The 19057-nt window shown below is 33.4% G+C and overlaps 1 protein-coding gene across 1 annotated transcript in view; it reads right to left on the reverse strand.

Moving 5' to 3' along the window:
• Positions 1 to 19057, reverse strand: part of NBEA (neurobeachin) — a 693804-nt gene that overhangs the window by 463658 nt on the left and 211089 nt on the right. Inside the window, exons 26-29 of the mRNA XM_039251874.1 lie at positions 18572 to 18702; positions 14482 to 14589; positions 8260 to 8428; positions 6729 to 6824 (exon numbers count right to left, since the gene is read on the reverse strand). Of these exons, the coding sequence (XP_039107805.1) occupies positions 6729 to 6824; positions 8260 to 8428; positions 14482 to 14589; positions 18572 to 18702 (504 nt within the window). The remainder of the gene's footprint in view (positions 1 to 6728; positions 6825 to 8259; positions 8429 to 14481; positions 14590 to 18571; positions 18703 to 19057) is intronic.

A 19057-nucleotide genomic window follows, 5' to 3' on the forward strand; every position in this document is an offset into this window, starting at 1 on the left:
AGGAAAAAAACCTTTCCTAACTGTGCTCAGAGGATGATGTAACTCCAGAAGAACAGTCTGAAAGATGCACTGTTCTTGGTTCTAAAGATGGGGGAAGAAGGAAGACTGCCATGAACCAAGGAATATAGGTGGTCTCTAGAAGCCAAAAAGGCAAGGAAGATGGATTCTCCTCAAGAGCCTCCAGAAAGGCATGCAGTGTTGATGAAGGTCTGATTTTCGCCTAGCCAAATTCATGTTTGACTTGTGATCTATGAAACTGTAAGATAATATAACTGTACTGTTTTAGGCCAGTAAGTCTGTGGTAATTTGTAATGGCAGCAATAGAACATTAATATAATACCTTTCTACTTATTTTAAAACTCAATCCTTAAAATAGTTTTCAAGCTCTACATGAGTTGGTACCTGCATACCTATCTAAACTCATATTTCTCTTTCCCTTGATTCTTAACATTTTTTTTTAAGTTTGAGAAGAGACAGAGAGAGAGGGAGAGACCTCACACACAGGCATGTGCACAAATCAAGTGGGGGAGGGGCAGAGAGAGACAAAAGGGAGGATCCAAGCCCACTGCTGCTGTCAGCTCAGAGTTCCATGCAGGGCTCAATGCCACAAACCATGAGATCATCACCCGAGCTGAAATCGAGAGTCCAATGTTCAACCAACTGAGTCACGCAGGCACCCTCTTCCTGACTCTTATCCACTTACATCTGTTCCCAAAATATGCCAAGAAATTTCTCTGAATATGTTGCTACCTTTTCAGTAATATACTTCCATTATCCCATCATTTTTCTCAAACTCACTGAATTCATCTCTAGTTCCCAGCTTAAATACCTCTTCAATGAGAAGTCATTCCCAACCCCCAAATTAAATTAGGTTTCTTCTTTTGTGGTTTTTCATAATAGTCTGTAATGTTACTTCTTAGAATCCAGTATAACTTAGAATTATATGTGCATATATATATATACATATATGTGTGTGTGTGTGTATATATATATATATACACTTTATATATATATATATATATATATATATATAAGTTTATGTATTTATTGTGAGAGAGACTGATGCAGTGCAAGCCAGGGAGGGGCAGACAGGGAGGGAGAGAGAGAATTCTAAGCAGGCCCAGCGCCGTCAGCACTGAGCCCGATGCGGGACTCAAACCAACAAAGCTGTGAGATTATGACCTAAGCTCACACCAAGAGTCCAACGCTTAACTGACTAAGGCACCCAGGAGCCCCACAGTGTATGGTTTCTATAAATGTATCTACCTTGCTAGAATGTTAGCTTCACAAGGACAGGGACGTTTTGCTATTATATATCCCCAGTAACTAGGATATAAAAGAAAATCATTCATTTATTCAGCATATATATAATGAAGGAATCAAAAAGTAAACTGAAAGAAAAGTTAAATTAGAGGATGAAAGAAAAGAAAGGAGAGGAAGGTTTTTATTAGTCCTTTACTAGTACTGAAAACAGACATTTATTTCAAAGAGTTATTTTTAAGAAATATCTGCTAGGAATACAGGGCATGATTTTTACCTATAAAAAACTGAAATATAAACTCTATAAATATTATGACAGTGTATTAGATTACTTATTAAATAAGTTATAATGCATCCACATAATGGAATACAATGAATACATTAAAAATGATTCCAAAAGCAAGAGAAAATAACAAATATCTAACACTGAAAACCTTTGTTATTTGATATATAACAACTTATTTAATAAATGTTAACTTTATTTCTAAACACACAATAAATAAAAACTAAGTGATAAAATATTTGTATATAAATTATTGGCATTGCTTACTTCTTTCCATAATAATTCTAAAAGTAAAATGATCAGCTTAAGGGTTATAAGTATTTTTATGCCTTATTAAGTATACATATTTGCATTCCAATCCCTCAGAATTTTGCCCAACTTGCAAATTATGGCGTATTTTTGTTTCAATATAAATTTATTAGATTTAAATATATTGTTCTTATCTGTGTTGTACAGGACTGTCTTTTGTTAAGTCCTTGATGTTTTCTATGTTTCCCCTAGTGTGATACATTCTTTGAGTTGATCTGTAAGAGCTGTTTGTTCATTAAAGTTATTAATTTTTATCATATAAATGTAAAAGTTCTCCTGTTTGTATTTGCTTAAAATTTTGTCAACGTTTTCAACATGCAGATATACAAAACTTTTATTTGGTTGTATCTTATACTTTGAACTTCAGTTTCTGATGTTATAATTTAAAACACTTTTTTTTATATTAACTTTAATTTTCTTTAATTATTTTCAGTTTCATTTTTACCTTTAAATTTAGTGCATGTTAAGTTTATCTGGTATAATAAATGAGATAAGGATATAAATTAATTTCTTTAAATAGTTGCCCATTCGGTAACCTCAATACCATCTGACAAATGATACTTCTTTTTCTATTTGACTAGAAAAGTTGCATTTATAATGTATGATCCTATATGCAATATATTTATACTGTAAGAAATACTGATGCAAATTCCATCATATTTATAGACCATTCATGCCAAATGCCTGCGCTTTTACCAGTACTACATTATCTTAACTATTTTGTTTCAGGTGTTAATTCTTTTCCCTAATAATAAATTGTTAGAGGAAAACTAACATATTTATTTTCAAGTTCACCTAAATGTTAACTTTATTCTTTTTAAACCTATAGTGAAATGAGTAATATAAAACTTCTTAAGCATCTAGGCCAAGTTATCCATGAAAGTTTTTTGCCTCTTTTTTACATGCTTAATAATGAAATACGCTTTATGGTTATCATCAGTATCAAATTTTTAGAAAATTGTTTAGTTTTCTCACTGGCTTACTCACCTACTTAGCAAATATTTACTATATTTACTTCCAAGTGCCATGCTAGATGTCAGGGACATCTCTCTTGAAGTACACATTCCAATAAACAACTAAACAAAGAAATAAACTGTGTAAGTGCAAAAAGGAAAATGGGAGAGGATGTAGTGGCAGAGAACAGGCTGGCCAAGGGGAGGAAGCTACTCAGGTACAGCAGTGAGGTAGGCATGTTTAGGGAGACACCTGAAAGGTGAACATGCAACAGGGATACAAATATTAGGAAAAAGAGAGAGTCAAACACCAGCACCAAAATACAAAGGTACAGAAATACAAAGAGTCACAAAAATACAAAGAGTCAGGAAAATGCTTATAATTATTAAAGAATGAAAAGATAGTTTGATTATAGTAGCATAGTGAGCAAATGGAAGAATAACATGAGATAAATCTGGAAAGGTAATCAGCAGTCAAATTATTATCCGAAGCCCATATTTTTGCTCTAAATGCTACCAGAATATTTTAAGTGAAAGAAAGAAAGGAAGAAAGATATATCACTTACATTTTAAAACAAATTACAACAAAATTGTAGAAACTAGAATAAAGACAGTAAGAGATGAAGAAACTACTTTAGAGACGATTGTAGAATCCAGGTAAATTAGAACTAAAGTAGTGTGCCACTACAAGTTACAGTATTTTACCTTTGTCTCTTAAATTACAGGGTACTTTTAGAAATTTTTAGAAAGAAAAATTGCTTTATTATACTTGCTATGTATTAGATATATTTATTATATAAATGTATTATATTAAATATAAATTACATTTCATTACTTTATTATATATCTTAATGTTACTTTTTATTGTCATCAGTACTAGACTAAATGACTAAAGAAGTCCAATGAAGAAACTATGGGAATGCTCCAAAAAGGGGTAAGACTTTGAACAAAGGGAATATCAAAGATTAAAAAAAAGAGAGCAAGAGAAGCCAAAAACAGCTAGTTCAGAATATTTTAAAAGGCTCAATAATGAGTTGAAAGAAGAAAGAGAAGTGTGAAGGAGTTAACTAGTCCAGATCAGTATTTCTCAAAGTATCTGTGAAAATTTCCTGTTTTCTCAATCTATCATTGACATTTTGAAAATGAATTAAAAATAATTTTTAAAAATACACAAAATAAAAGCGCAAATATTTTTATTATTTGGCTCCACAGACAAAACATAAACTTCAATTTAATCAGAACAAAGATAACACTGGGAAAAAGAAAACAATTATAAATGGTCCATGTTGCTCACTGAAAGTGTATGTATACGTGATCAATATATACATATGTTGTTATACTTGTGAGTTTTTTCATCACACACCATAAACAAACAAATAAGTTTCAGTAAAAGAGTGATTCCCCAAAAGAGATGCCTATATAAATACGTTTTATATAAATACTGGGAATATAAATATTCAAAGCTGATAATGTGGCAATGAGCTTTTCCTTGTTAATTTATCTAATCCAAGCTGAACTGGCAATAATGCCACTCATGGGAATAACACAGAGCTAACCTGTTTTTTGTTTTATTTTAATATCACACAGAGTAGAAAAAACTGTCACAGAGGTATCTTCAAGGAATGAAAACTCAGAGAGCTCAGGATATTCATTTTAAATTTTCATCCAAAACGAAACTAGAAATGCTGTTTCTTCAAAATATACTCTCAATGCTCATCAATGACCAGTTCCAGGAATGTATCTTGTGTTATAATCAAATATAAACTATATTTCAGTAAAAGCAATGGATTCCAGTTCTATGAATCCTTTATGTATAAATCTTCTTCTGGTGGAAAATTAAACACAAACCTTCTATCATATATAGATAGATAATAGATAGATAGATAATATATAATGTGTCAGGAGATAGATTTTCAAGGATGAGCAAAATCAAGATCATCCTTAAAGATCAAGATACTTTCATTTATAATTATATTAAATAATAATTATTAAATAGTAAAAAATGTCAAAAAACTGTTTACTTCCAAGATTCTAACCTTTGCCCTTTGATCTTTTGTGCCACTTAAAAAACATATTGCAATCATCCCCCATTTGTAAGTACTGAATTCCTTAAAAATATTTTATAGGTCTGAGAAACCAGCCAGTCCTACTAGTCTTTTAAGAGTGGAATCAGACTGGTTTCTTATCCTGTAAAAACACCAAGAGTTGACTTTGTAGTTCCGGCATCATGAATAGAACTCTTTTTAATACCCATTGTACCACAGCATTCAATAACAGTTACTTATGATCAGCTTCCATATTATCACATAGTAATGAAAACAGCAAATTTGTCGTATCAGTCTTAAAGTTATTCAAAATTTTATTATGCCACGAAGAACACTGTGCAGTTCAACTAATACTGCTTTCACAAGAAAATATCCTTGGTAAAGAAAACAGTACATTGATATTCTGATGTAGGCTCCTTAATCTGGATAACTGTTTTAGGATAGTTTCCAATCACTACATCTAAGCCTTCGTAAATACACTTCTATACAAAACCAACTCTTGACTTTTAATCTAATCTAATTCCTCTTAGCTCACAGCTAGATGTTTGTAAGCAATAAAGCTGCAAAGAAAGAATTTTTCCTTTACTTCATCATGATGTTCAAAGGTTGCACATTTATAAAAATAATTCTGTGCATTCATCAAGTTGTAACAAAAAATTCTTCACTATTTGTTCGACAAGTCGGTCTTCATATTATTAGCCAATATATAGAATACATTGAACTATGATATCATCTGGAGCTCAGGGTTCTCTTTAAACTCACTCAAGTTACTGGCAGAATTCAGTTCTCTGTTGTTGTAGGCTTAAGTCCCGCACTTACTCTCTGACTGTCAGCCAGGTAGTGCTCTAAGGCCCCACAAAGTGATCTTAGGTCTTTGAACTGGAGTCACCCTCGTCTCAGCAATAAAGGACTTCCTTCAAGTCAAATCACCCTTACATCGAGTCTTTCTGACTTCCTTTTCTGTAACTGGCCAGAGAAAACTCTCTGTCTTTATGGGGCTCATGGAATTAGGTCAGGACTATATGGATAATCACTCTCTATTAAAAACAACTGTGCTATGGAATACAACATAGTCACAGGAGCAAAATCCGTCATATTCACTGTTTCAGGAATTATGCACGGAATTAATGCATGGGAAAGTCTTGCGTGGGGCAGGGAGCCAAATTTTGTTTACCACAATCCTTTGTTCTGCAGAGAGTAATCCCATTTTAATGTTACGCAGAGACATCACCTCAGCTATTTTATTTTTTATCTCTAAAACTTCCAACTTGTTCTTTAAAAAAAAAAAAAAACCCTTCCACTTTATTCTCATTACATTCACTATTCCTTTTAGATTGACAAACATCTTGAACATACTTATAACACCTGATTGAATGTTTTTATCTAATTCTGCCATCTCTGCCCTTTCTGAATCTGTTCCTATGGAATGATTTTTTTCTCTAGCTTATATATTCTATTTTCCTGCTTCTTACATGTTTAATAATTTTTATTGAATGCCTCATAGTGAATTTTATGTTGTTTGTTGAAGAATTATTTGTATTCCTTTAAATGACTTTGTTCTGACAGAAAGCTAAGCAACTTATAGATCAATTTGATGCTCTCTTCTGCAAACTCCAGAAAATAGCACCACTGTGAATATTATGACATATATAATTAAGTATCCTTAATTTGCAGATGACATTTTAAAGAAATGTGATGAAATACAAATACACAAATTATATTTTGCTCCCAACAGCCAAATATAACTATAACATATCATATCTCCATGAAACCTGAGGTGTATACTTGTTTATAAACAATTACATTATGGATATTTATTGTACAACAATTAATGAAATATGAATACCCAAACAGGTCAGGAGATGAGGTCAGTATTACCTTTGTAAAATGAGTGGGCAAAGCTCTGCTCAGGAATTAACTTGGCAAGGAATCCATGGTTCAGACTTGGATGAGGGATAGATGGTATGACCACAACTGTAGAGAAAATCATGGAATCAAATTTGAGCCAGCATGTAACAACCTGCAAATGGTCCACTGGAGATCCATGATAACTCTGTATTACTGCAACATGCAAGCAGGACTAGAAATAAACACTGCATCTCTGGGGGAAGGAAAGAGGTTACATATTAAGAGAAAGGAGAAATCATACACTTGTTAAGTAGAGTAATTTTGACAACATACAGAAAGACAAACACGCACACAAAACCAGAACCGGAAGGCTGACTAAAATATTGCTTGTTTTATACATATAAAGCAGACATGAATGCATTAAAAATGAAGAAAAAATTGATTAATGTAGTGTCTTAGTATTCTGAATGGTCAAAAGACATAAACTGGAATGGTAAGATAATGTTTAATTTAAAGAATAAAGTTAAAAGTATACTACAATGAATAGTGTCATGTTTATGTGTTCAAAGTAAATATAGCATGCAAAAATAAAGTATAACAGCTAAAACACAATCCATATTTCCACAGTGGCAAGGTAAAAGGAGATATGATATGCTCATGGAAAACAAGATGCAGAGATTTGACCACTAATTTCTACTCACTTTTTAAAATATCCATTTTATTTATATATCATATGCATTTATTTAAGGAAGACAATCTCAACTACAAACTAATCCAGTGGTACATGAAATAACCACTAGGTTACCAAGGATACACTGCAAACAACCAAGAAACAAACTTGATATAAATACATGGCAGGAAATGCAACTGATAGAAGGCACCCCATGATACTAAAATGTCGGTTTATCATTTTCAAGCAGAATAGGCAAAGCTGATAAGTCAAGAACTCCCACAACGTAAGCGTCTTCTCCAAAAAATAAAAACAATATGACCCAAGATGGTTCCTTGTTGTAAGTCTTTAAGTTGAAGCAACTTTGTTATAAAGTTTAGAATGTATGTTTGATTATGAATTTTTGATAAAATATTTATATCCTTAAATTGCAATACATGGCAAAAGAGAGAGAGAGACAGATACAGAGAGAGAGAGAGAGAGAGAGAGAGAAAGCAAGAAAGAAGCTATCTTTAAAACTGGCTCTAAAGGTTTATATTTTTGCTTATTCAAAGTCTTTATAAGGATCTCCTACTTTCATGTTCATATCAGTTAAAAAGCAATACATTTCAAATATATCACTTATTTGCATATTAAGTAGTAAATGATTTGTATTAACAGATGGAAAACCCTAAAACCAAAATTGCATGATAAAATGAGAATACAGCAAATATTGTGGAAATCTCCACATTTCTGCAGAATTAAGGAATATTAAATTGGTATTTATATACCATCTACTTATAAATTTTTGATGTGATTTTATAAATAAGACTAGTTTGAACTGGGTGTATAAACGAAATAAAAAGGAGATAAATGATGATAAAAACTCAAATAATTAAAAATAAATAGTACCTGTACTTGTTGGCGAATTTATTTCTTGTCTGATGTTTCTACCTGGTTGGCTTCCAGTTCTTGCAGTCTCTCGCTGGGGTTCTAATATGTCACGGTACTTGGAAACCATCAGAACCGAAATGAAGTAAACAACAGCCAGAGCTAAGAATTGTGCCTGCTTGCTATCATCCTGTGGAAAAGAAAAAGGCAGTTTTGACGTTCAATTTCTTTTAATTATTAGAGTGCAAGAAACTACTCCTATTTCATTTTATTTACGGAGGCACAATATGACATGTAATTTGTATTAAAGCTTCTAAGTATATACTATTATGTAATTAGCATCATTTAAGTATAAATACAAGACTCCAGGAATATATCATCTGAATTCTAGGTTGGAATTCAATTTCAAAAAATAAGAATTTAAAAATTTTGCTGACTATGTCACAAAATTTGTTCTTTGCCCTCTTCACCATTCCTATCCATTACTTCTATAACAACAGAAAATGTATATTTATAAAACATACAGAAAGTATAAGGTTGTAAGAATACTATCTGGATAGAAATCAACAGTTCCAAATGTTGTAACTTAAAAAAATGAATAGCATAAAAATATAATTGAGATACATGTACAATCCTAACATACTACTACCTTAGGAGACTATAGGAGTACAAATTGGGGAACTATAAAAATTGGGGGAGCAGAAAATGGGAACTCTACACAAGCTCAATATGAGTTACAAGTGTGATGTGGCAGCTTAAGAAAAGCTAATGCAACCTTGGACTGCATAAGTGGTTAAAAAAGAAGTAGCAATCCCACTATTTTGCACTAGGAAAATGACTTCTAAAACACTGCCAGTATTTGAGGCTCTGAACTTCAAAATCTCAATGACAAAATGGGGGCTTTTCCAGAGGACTGCAACAAATTGGTATAAGGTCAGAAAACAATTGGTCAAGTTAGGATACATAGACAGTAGACTGCAAACTGGTAGAAAAGATAGCTCCTCAGGTATGCTTTGTGAACTATAAAGAGCTGCACAGAACCTTGAAGCCTAGATAACTAACTCATAAGGTAAAAACTGATAAGGAGGCAAACTTAAAACCTCTAATTCCACTTTCAAAATAAACTATATCTAAGGAATAAAATGTAAATGGTTTTAAAGCCTTTTTTTCCCAAGCTAGTAAAAGTGACATTTCAAACCATAACTGCCAAGTAATTACTGTGGCCCACAGATAGCAGGTAAAAACAAACAAACAAACAAACAACAAAACAAAACAGGATACAGGTAAGGAAAGCAAATATGCATTAAAGTCTAGCAACTCCATTAAAGGCACTTAATATTTATTACTTCATGGAAGCACCAATGCCATCAAGATTCACAATTTATGTGCATTTGTCAGAAAATAAGCAAACAAGACATATTTACTAATAATTTAATACTATGAAATGGAATTAGTTACTGCTAATAGAGAGAACAACAAAAACAGATTAAATTTGTTCTGAAATATTATGAATTTAGTATTTCATACTCTGTGAGTAACAGCTTTTCTAGAGATATAATTTCTTATAAAGTGTGTGATTATAATCACCCTGTGATTATAATGCTGATGGAATAAATATAGAGAGAATGGGCAAAATCAAATACTTAAACAGTCCTCTAAAGGAAACTGAAGTGCAATGAGATCCAACAGAGATGCTGACCAGGAATGAATTCAAACACAGCTCAAGCTGTGATGAACTATAATATTCTAGGATGTTTCCACCACTTGGAAACTCAGGACCAGACAATTAAAAAGCATGTGTGGAATGAATGCATGTCAACTACAAAGTTGCGGAGTCGCAAACAACAGATACTGTGAAGTGGTGTCTTAGCCAAGCGAAAACCTCCCATATGTATGGCATGAAAATAGCTGCCTTTTCTTCCAAATCCAGATCCGCAAACCAATTGCGCTTATTCCCAGTTCTGTCTTTAAAAAGCAAGCACAACACACACGGAGGCTAAACATCTGGAGAGCAACTCAATTTTTATACAAATTAATTGTCTTTCCTACATATTTTATTACTATGAAGACAAACTCTTATGTTTCTCTCATCTGCTTAAGACAGGGGTCTCTCCAGGGGCACCCAGGTGGCTCAGTCGGTTTAGCGTCCAACTTAATGACCTCACCACTGGTGGGTTCGAGCCCCGCATCCGGCTCTGTGCTGACAGCTCAGAGCCTGGAGCCTGCTTCAGAATCTGTGTCTCCCTCTCTCTCTGCCCCTCCCTTGCTCACACTCTGTCACTCTCTCTCTCAAAAATAAATAAACATTTAAAAAAATTTTTTTTAAATAGCCCAGAGGGGCGCCTGGGTGGCTCAGTCGGTTAAATATCTGACTCCGGCTCAGGTCATGATCTCATGATCTCATGGTTCTTGAGTTCCAGCCCCATGTCAGGCACTGTGCTGATAGCTGAGAGCCTGGAGCCTGCTTCAGATTCTGTGTCTCCCTCTCTCTCTGCCCCTCCCCTGCTGGCACTCTCTCTCTCTCTCAACATAAACAAACATTAAAATTTTTTTTTTTTTTTAAAAATGGGTCTCTCCACCAGTCAATCCTGAATTAGTAATATAATTAACTCTGAAATCCTTTAACAATTTTAATGCTTCAACCAGGATACTATTTCTAATTCAACTTTTAAGGATTAAAATTACTTCAGTTTATATAATTCGTATATAAGTGACCTAGTATAATCTAGACTTGAGAGAGAGAGGGAGAAGCATGATGAATTTCCTTTAAAATTTTAGCTTATTGGTGAACACTAAAAACAAAGCTGATTTTTAAAGTCTGATTCTTTTTTTTTTTAATTTTTTTTAATGTTTTATTTATTTCTAGGAGAGAGAGAGAGAGACAGCGTGAGCAGGGAAGGGTCAGAGAGAGAGGGAGTCACAGACTGAAACAGGCTCCAGGCTCTGAGCTGGCAGTCAGCACAGAGCCCGACGCGGGGCTCGAACCCACGAACCGCGAGATAATGACCTAAGAGAAAGTCGGACGCTTAACCGACTAAGCCACCCAGGCGCCCCTGATTCTTTTTCTTACCACATAGTAAATTTTGCCACACAACACTTTTACCTAGATTTAAACAGTTCACGTGAGTTTAAATCAGCAATGTCTTCATCACGAAAAACAAACAAGAGCAAGATATTTACACATTACATATTATATTCATAAATATAATGTACATATACTTTTCTTTAAGAACCCAATTTTTTATCTCATTTGTTTTTGAAATTAAGGCAACTAAAAATGACTACTGGTTCACAAAAATGTCAAAAGTCAAGTAGAATTCTTGGCATGGTATCTACAATTGAGTTTAAAATACATCAATTGTCAGAAACTTCCAATAGGTGATGGGGATTTAGGAGGGAACTTGTGATGAGTATCAGGTAATGTATTGAAGTGTTGAATCACTATATTGTCCAAGAGAAACTACTATTACACTGTATGTTCTGTATGTTAACTAACTGGTATTTAAATAAAACTTAATAGATAAATAGATTAATAAAAAAACAAATAAAATAAAAACATGGTGATGAAACAGAGAACATTTTAGAGAGCTCTACCTTAGGAAAGTGATTACCTCACACTACGTATGTGATCTTAATGTTTCTGAGTCTTAACTTTCTCTTAACCCTTAAGTGAAAGTTTAGGATTTATATTAAGTGTCTGAAACACACTATAACTCAACAAACACAAGTTATACTACCTTGATGTTGTATGGAAGGTACACTTAGGAACACTTAATTCCCATCCTTCAGGAAGAAAGCTAGGCACCGCTGTTGGGTTATCTAACATATTTAACATCTAGGAGTCTTAGAGAACATTATCACAACCCACCACAATAACCTAATGTAGAATTTACTAACAATTTAAACACCATGTCACACTTACCATAAACCTCTTTTATGTTAGGTCTGATTTGCTCCATGTTCTAATCATTCTTCATATGAAATACATTGTTTCCATACCATATTTTTCCATGGTAACTCTCATTTCTAAGTGACTAACCTGTTAGTGATTTTTTTTCCAAGTCTGGATTAGATTCCAGATTACTGGGAGACTCATACATCATGATTTTAATGCTAGCATTCATTTTTTAAAATATATTTTATTATTTATTAATTACAAAAGAAATATAGTTTTATTATAGATCTTTTGAAAATGCAAAAAGCATAAAAGAATAAAGTACAAAATAAGAATTGGAGATAATCATTAGCAGCACTTGGTATTTTTTTTTTTTAGTCTTTTTTATTTTAAAGCTGCACCTGTACATGTACGTACACACAACATAAAAACAAAGTATTTATGTAATACAAGTACTTTTGTATACTACTGCTTTCCCTTAAAATATATCATGACCACTGTTCTATGTACTAAAATTTCCTCAAAACCGGGTGTTATGCTGAGCGAAATAAGTCAGGCAGAGAAGGACAAATATCATATGTTTGCACGTATAGGAGGCTTAGGAGGAACTTTACGGAGGAACAAGGGGGAGAAGAAGGGCGGAAATGATGGGGGAAAGGGAGAGAGGCAAACCATGAGAGACTCTTGAATGCTGACAAAAACTGAGGACTGAAGGATGAGGGGGGGAGGGGGGATGGGCATGGAGGAGGGCACTTTGGGGATGAGCACTGAGTGTTATGTGGAAAATAATTTGACAATAAACTATTTGTTAAAAAATAAAATAAAATAAAATAAAATTTCCTCAAAAGTATAATTTTAATGGCTGCATAGTGTCCCACTGAACGAATATACTATGATCTATTAGGCTGAAACTCTATTGTTAGATATTTGTATTGTTGCCAATTTTCCTGTAGGCATCTTTGATGAGCACATGAAGTCAGATAACTTCTTGGTAGAATCACTGGGTCTCAGGGCACCAATATTTGCAAGAGTTTATGACATAATGGAAAAGAACTATTCAGAACGTTTATCCAATGTACATGTCTACCAGTGATATATGACACAGCATGTTTCAATGCACCCTTACAATGCTAGGTATAATCATTATTTAAATGTCTTTATTTGCCTGAGTGACTCAATCAGCTAAGTGTCAGGTTACGAACTCATAGTTTGTGAATTACAGCCCTCCGCTAGGCTTGGGATTTTCTGTTTCCCTCCTCTCCGCTCCTACCCTGCTGGTACACACACTCTCTCTCTCAAAGTAAATAAATAAAAATTTTAAATCTTTAAAAATTTGTCTAACAGTAAAAATATCTCACTGTTATTTTAATTTGCATTCCTTTGATTACCAGTGGTACTAACTTCATCATATACTTGTTACCTTAACTTTCATATATTATGTCCACTATCTAATTTTCTGTTGGTATACTTATAATTTCTCTAGTGATTTATAAGAATGGGTATACATTAAAGAGAGTGACAATCTTTCTGTAGTATATTCCCACCGTGTAGTATTATGCTCTGTGACTTAAAAATATTTTAACTAGGACTCCTCCAATTTATTAAGTATAAGTTTAAAATAAAAAGTTTTTCTGAGTCTCATAAATCAGCAATCAAAATAAGAAAAACAGAATCTAAAGTGCTGGAAAATAATAATTATATTAAGAAGCACTGTCAATATTGAATCTGCTGCAAAATACTATATGTTTCTATGTGATTTGTGAAAAGGCCAATCTTATTTTTATGTGAGTAAATGATCATATAATTGGGATGCTCCAAGAAACCATCTCTGTAAGCCATCTTCTCCTTAAGCTTTAAAAAGCTACCTTTGTAACTCAAATTTTCATAAATATCTATATTTTTAAAATGCAGATCTTCTTTTAAAAAACTGCTGCCCCGCAAAAACTGCCATCAACACCTTAATGAATTAATCTTTTTTTTAATCCATGGTACAAGGAACGCTGATAATAACAAAATAGCCAGTACCTAGAGTTGGAACGAGGAATACTAAAAGAGAAAGCAGGTGATTCAACATAAAATGAATCGAAATATTTCAAGGTTATCCCTTTGGTCTTAGCATACACAAAATCTAAATCAAAATTTCACATCGTGTAAAAAACTGATATATCAATAAGCTTTCAGAGAAAGCAAAGGCTCAACCACTTCACAGTCAGAAGTATGTTCTAAACCGACAATGCCTAACATTAGGACGTCTGGTTGTAATTGCAGCTTTCTTACAAAATTGAAGTTATTTTACACAAATAACTGTGGAAGATGTTTTCCTGGGAAATCAAGCCGGCATAACTTACCACATCCCGAAAGACGACAGCACGAAGGCGATTAATATCAACATCCTGAAGAAGTCTATCAGGATCCTTAATAGGAGAAAGGTTACCTGGAACACTTTCCAATGGAGTCTTAAAAAAAGAAAGAGAATTGTTAAAAAGAAAACAACATAATACAGAAATTTATATAGGAGTGTAATTTCCAGTAATTTTAGGCATTACACGAGCCACATTCTTTACCATGTTCTTCATACATCACTAAGTAACATTTATTGACAACAGCACTCTATTACAGAATGCTTTTTCTGTTCTCCCCTCTGCTCTGGTCACAGTTTCACTTTCTAGTAGTGTTCTTGTTCTTCATCACCATAGCAATTGCTATAGACGTAAAAGAATAATAAGATTGAAACTCTGCTGTGTGACTTTGGGCTTATAACTAACACTTTCTGAGCCTCACTTTCTCAATCTCTGGTTAATGTATCTTTTTGAGTCATTGGGTTCCTTTCTCCATCATGGTTTTATAATATATGAGATTACTATATTACATTGCATGAGATTTTATATGTATAAACATTTTACGATCTATGAAAAGCCACAGTCTTGATGTTAAAGCTGAAAGACATTAAAGATCATAAGCACCTTGGAGCTACAGTGTGTTGTGCTAAGTAAAATACGTCAGAGAAAGACAAATACCATATCATTTTACTCATATGTGGAATTTACGAAACAAAATAAATGAACATGGGGGAAGGGGAAAAAACAGAGGGAGACAAATGATAAGAGACTCTCAATGACAGAGATCAAACTGAGGGTTCCTGGATGGGAGGTGAGCAGGGGATGAGCTAAAATGGGTGATGGGGATTAAGGAGGGCACTTCATGTGATGAGCACTGGGTGTTATATGTGAGTGATGAATAGCTACATTCTACTCTTGACATGAATATTATACTATATGTTAACTAACTAGAATTTAAATAAAATCTTAAAAAAAAATTTTAACCACCAAAAATCCTTTTCATAGCTGAAGATACAAATCTGACAATTTTTACGTCATGTATCACATAGCAAACTACTGAGACAGCCAGGTTTCCTGAAATTCAATCTAGTACTTTTTCACTCACATAGTATGTTAAGAAAAGTGTGGATTAAATTATATCATATACACAGAGTACTACCTATAATTCCTGCAAATAGAATAATTTGATGTTACCTTAACTAATTGAAAGTGAATAGGCCTCCTCCTAATCCTCTACACACCTCAATATGATATTTCACTCCTAAATGAAGATGTTTGCTTCATTTGCAGCACAGGATAGTGCAAAGAACATGGCATAGTTATCTGCTTTCTACTACAATTCCAAACATTATCAGCCATATGACCTTAGGTGAGAAACGTAACCTCTCTGAGCCTCAGCTGTATCATCTAAATAATAAACTAGTAATATTTATCACAGGATGGTTAAAAAAAATAACACATTGTGCAGAACAGAGATGAAAAAGTACCTAATTTATAGCGTAAGTGAAAAAATTTATATTTTAACTTATATATATATCATTTTCCATTTTATAAAGTGTTTCTATGTCCATAATCAAATTTGATCCTTATGAAGACTTTTTTTTATGGATAAAGCTTGTATTATTGGTCCTTTTTACAAAGTATAGAAAATGAGGCCCTTAATGAAGATGTAGGAATCACCTAAGTCTACACAGTTTAGTATTTTATCAAAACTATCTATGGTTTACTTACTAAAGTGTCACATAAGAAAATCCTCATTAACCAGGTCAATTGATTCTCTCTCTTGAAATGTCTTTTGTTACTAAGTCCACTTTCCCCCTAATATTTCTATACCCATCACTTATGAACCATTTTTCATTGCTAAGGGTCTTTATAGAGAAACAGTGATTAGCTCAACTAAATTACTACGAAATTCCTTCACCTTGGACTTTTCTTTCCATATTCTACAATCAGAGTAATATTTGGTTCAACAGTCTCAAAGAGCTCTCTATTATCTACTGAATTTAAGCATAGACACCTTTAAGACCAAAGCTCTCAAAAATACTAATTGATTTATTCATTTCATGAGTGTATAGAGTGGTTAACTGCTAGAGAAAGGAAGGGAGTTAGTACTAATTGAAAGCTCACTGTGTCAAGAATTACTAAATTCTTTAATACATTATTGCTTTTCATTTAGTTTATATAAACACTTTGCAAAATTAAAATCTGTATCAATTTTATGGAACCAGAGGGTATTATGCTAAGTGAAATTAGTCAGAGAAGGACAAATATCAAATGACTTCACTCATATGTGGAATTTAAGATGCAAAACAGATGAACATAAGGGAAGGGAAGCAAAATAATATAAAAACAGGGAGGGGGACAACATAAGAGACTCTTAAATATAGAGAACAAACTGAGAGCTGCAGGAGGGGCTCTGGGTGGGGGAGGGTGGCAAATGGGTGAGAGGCATTAAGGAGGGCACTTGTTGGGATGAACACTGGGTGTCACACATGTGAGACGAATCACCGGATTCTACTCCTGAAACCATCACTGCACTCTATGCTAACTAACTTGGATATAAATTAAAAATAAAATTAAAATTTTAAAAGATTTGTATCCATTTTAAAGACTGGAAAACTGAGGCACAGGAGACTAAGGAGTTTGACTTAGGTCACAAAACTTGTTATGAGTTAGAGCCAGAATACAAACTCAGACCTGTCTGATTATAGATTAAGTGCTCTTTTGACAAAGCACTGCCAATGTTATATATATGTGCTCTGGAATTACAAAGATGCACAAGATATGGGCATGCCCTCAACTAACTTACAGTCTACTATGCCTACACAAATAACATGATGCATTCTTGCTGATGTGTTCATATGTAATTTTCTAAGTAATGGCAAACACTTTGGAGACCTGTGAGCTATACAAAATATGGTCTAATCATTTTAGGAATGTTTTTGACAGAAGTGAAAATGAGGCTGCAATATAGATATGCTAGGTATGTGGTTGTTCTGCTTAAAAAGTGCAGAAGTTTGAAGCCACAGAAGTATTTAAGTGAATTAAACTTCTATTTCATGTCTTCACTTATTGCTCAGAAAAATCAGGTTGTCAATATCAAACATTTCATTAAAGTGTAGTTTAATAACTGACATATAGGGTTTTATGAACATATCAAATACAGGAAACTACCCTAGACTGGGGTGGCAGTAAGTTTATCTGAAAACATTTTCCTCAAAGAGTAGCACGTAAGCTGAAGCTAGAGTGGAATGGATTTTAGCCAGATGTGAAAAATTTGACCCTTCAAGTAAAGTGAAACTATGAAAAAGTCTAATGGCAAAAAAGAAAAAAAAAAAGAGAGAGAGAGAGAGAGAGAGAATCTTCTGATGAACTAAATAAAGCTATCACGTGAATAAAATGGTGTAAAAGTAAGAGGGTAAGCGGATACAGGCTGCAGTCGGAGAAGTTGGAGAAGTAAGCATGGGTCAGACATGCAGGACCTTAAAGATCGTGTTGATAAAACTCTGGATGTGAAACAAAGGGTCAGTTAAACATATTGATAAAGAGCTAGTTCAGAACAAGGATTACTGGTATATTCCAAAATACACTATTCAGTCATATCCTGGGCTCGCTCGCTTGCGTGCGCTCACTCTCTCTCTCTCTCTCTCTCTCTCTCTCTATATATATATATATATATATATATACTTAATATTATGAGAATATCTATCCTCAAAAACACATCCAACATAAAAAGCACATTATTCATACATTCAGCTCTGTGAAAATACGTTTAACTATGAAAAACCACAGTAACTAGGAACTTCAGAGCTATGTGTACTGATATCCTTATAAAAATGCTATGAAGTAGAAGTTATTAGTATCTTTATTTAAACAAAAAGTGTAAGTCTCAGAGAGGTTAAATAATCTTGGTAACACAACTGTGAAAAAGAAATGCCAGCACTGAAGCCCACTGATTACAAAATCATTGCTCCTTCATTAATACCATGTTACTTTTCTCTTGCATTAAAAAAATGTTACACGTAAATATACATGTATACACATATGTTTACATGTACATATATGTACAGTATATTTAACATAGAAAATGTTTAGTTACCTTGGAAGCTGCCGTGGCAGCCACACCCTGGGGGGCTTCCTGAGGTTTACTGCCGCCATGGGAAGATTTGCTCCCCCTGTCTCTCTGTCTCTGCCGACATTCTAAACAGTTCCTCACGGCAACACAACAAACTATTTACAAACCAAAACCATATTATTAATATAAATTGTTGACTCTGACATGTTTACAAGAGTTGATACGTTCTTCTTTTCTTATTTCTTTCCCTTGTCTCTATTCATCTTTCTTAAAAATCAACTAGACCAAACAGATATTTTTAATAATTATGAAATAATGAAAAATACATAGAAAGCACATGTGTAGTTAAAAAATAAAAACAACATACCCATATACTACCAACTAGATGCAGAAACAAGATTACTGAAACTCCCAATTTATCCCTTCCTAGTCTATCCCCCTCCATTCTTTAAAATTCTGAATTTCACAGATCAATACAAATGTTTTGAAACTTCATATTCATATTTGATA

This window comes from Hyaena hyaena, unplaced genomic scaffold (genome assembly GCF_003009895.1).
Source record: "Hyaena hyaena isolate Hyena2069 unplaced genomic scaffold, ASM300989v1 scaffold_398, whole genome shotgun sequence".
In the NCBI taxonomy this organism is placed as follows: domain Eukaryota; kingdom Metazoa; phylum Chordata; class Mammalia; order Carnivora; family Hyaenidae; genus Hyaena; species Hyaena hyaena.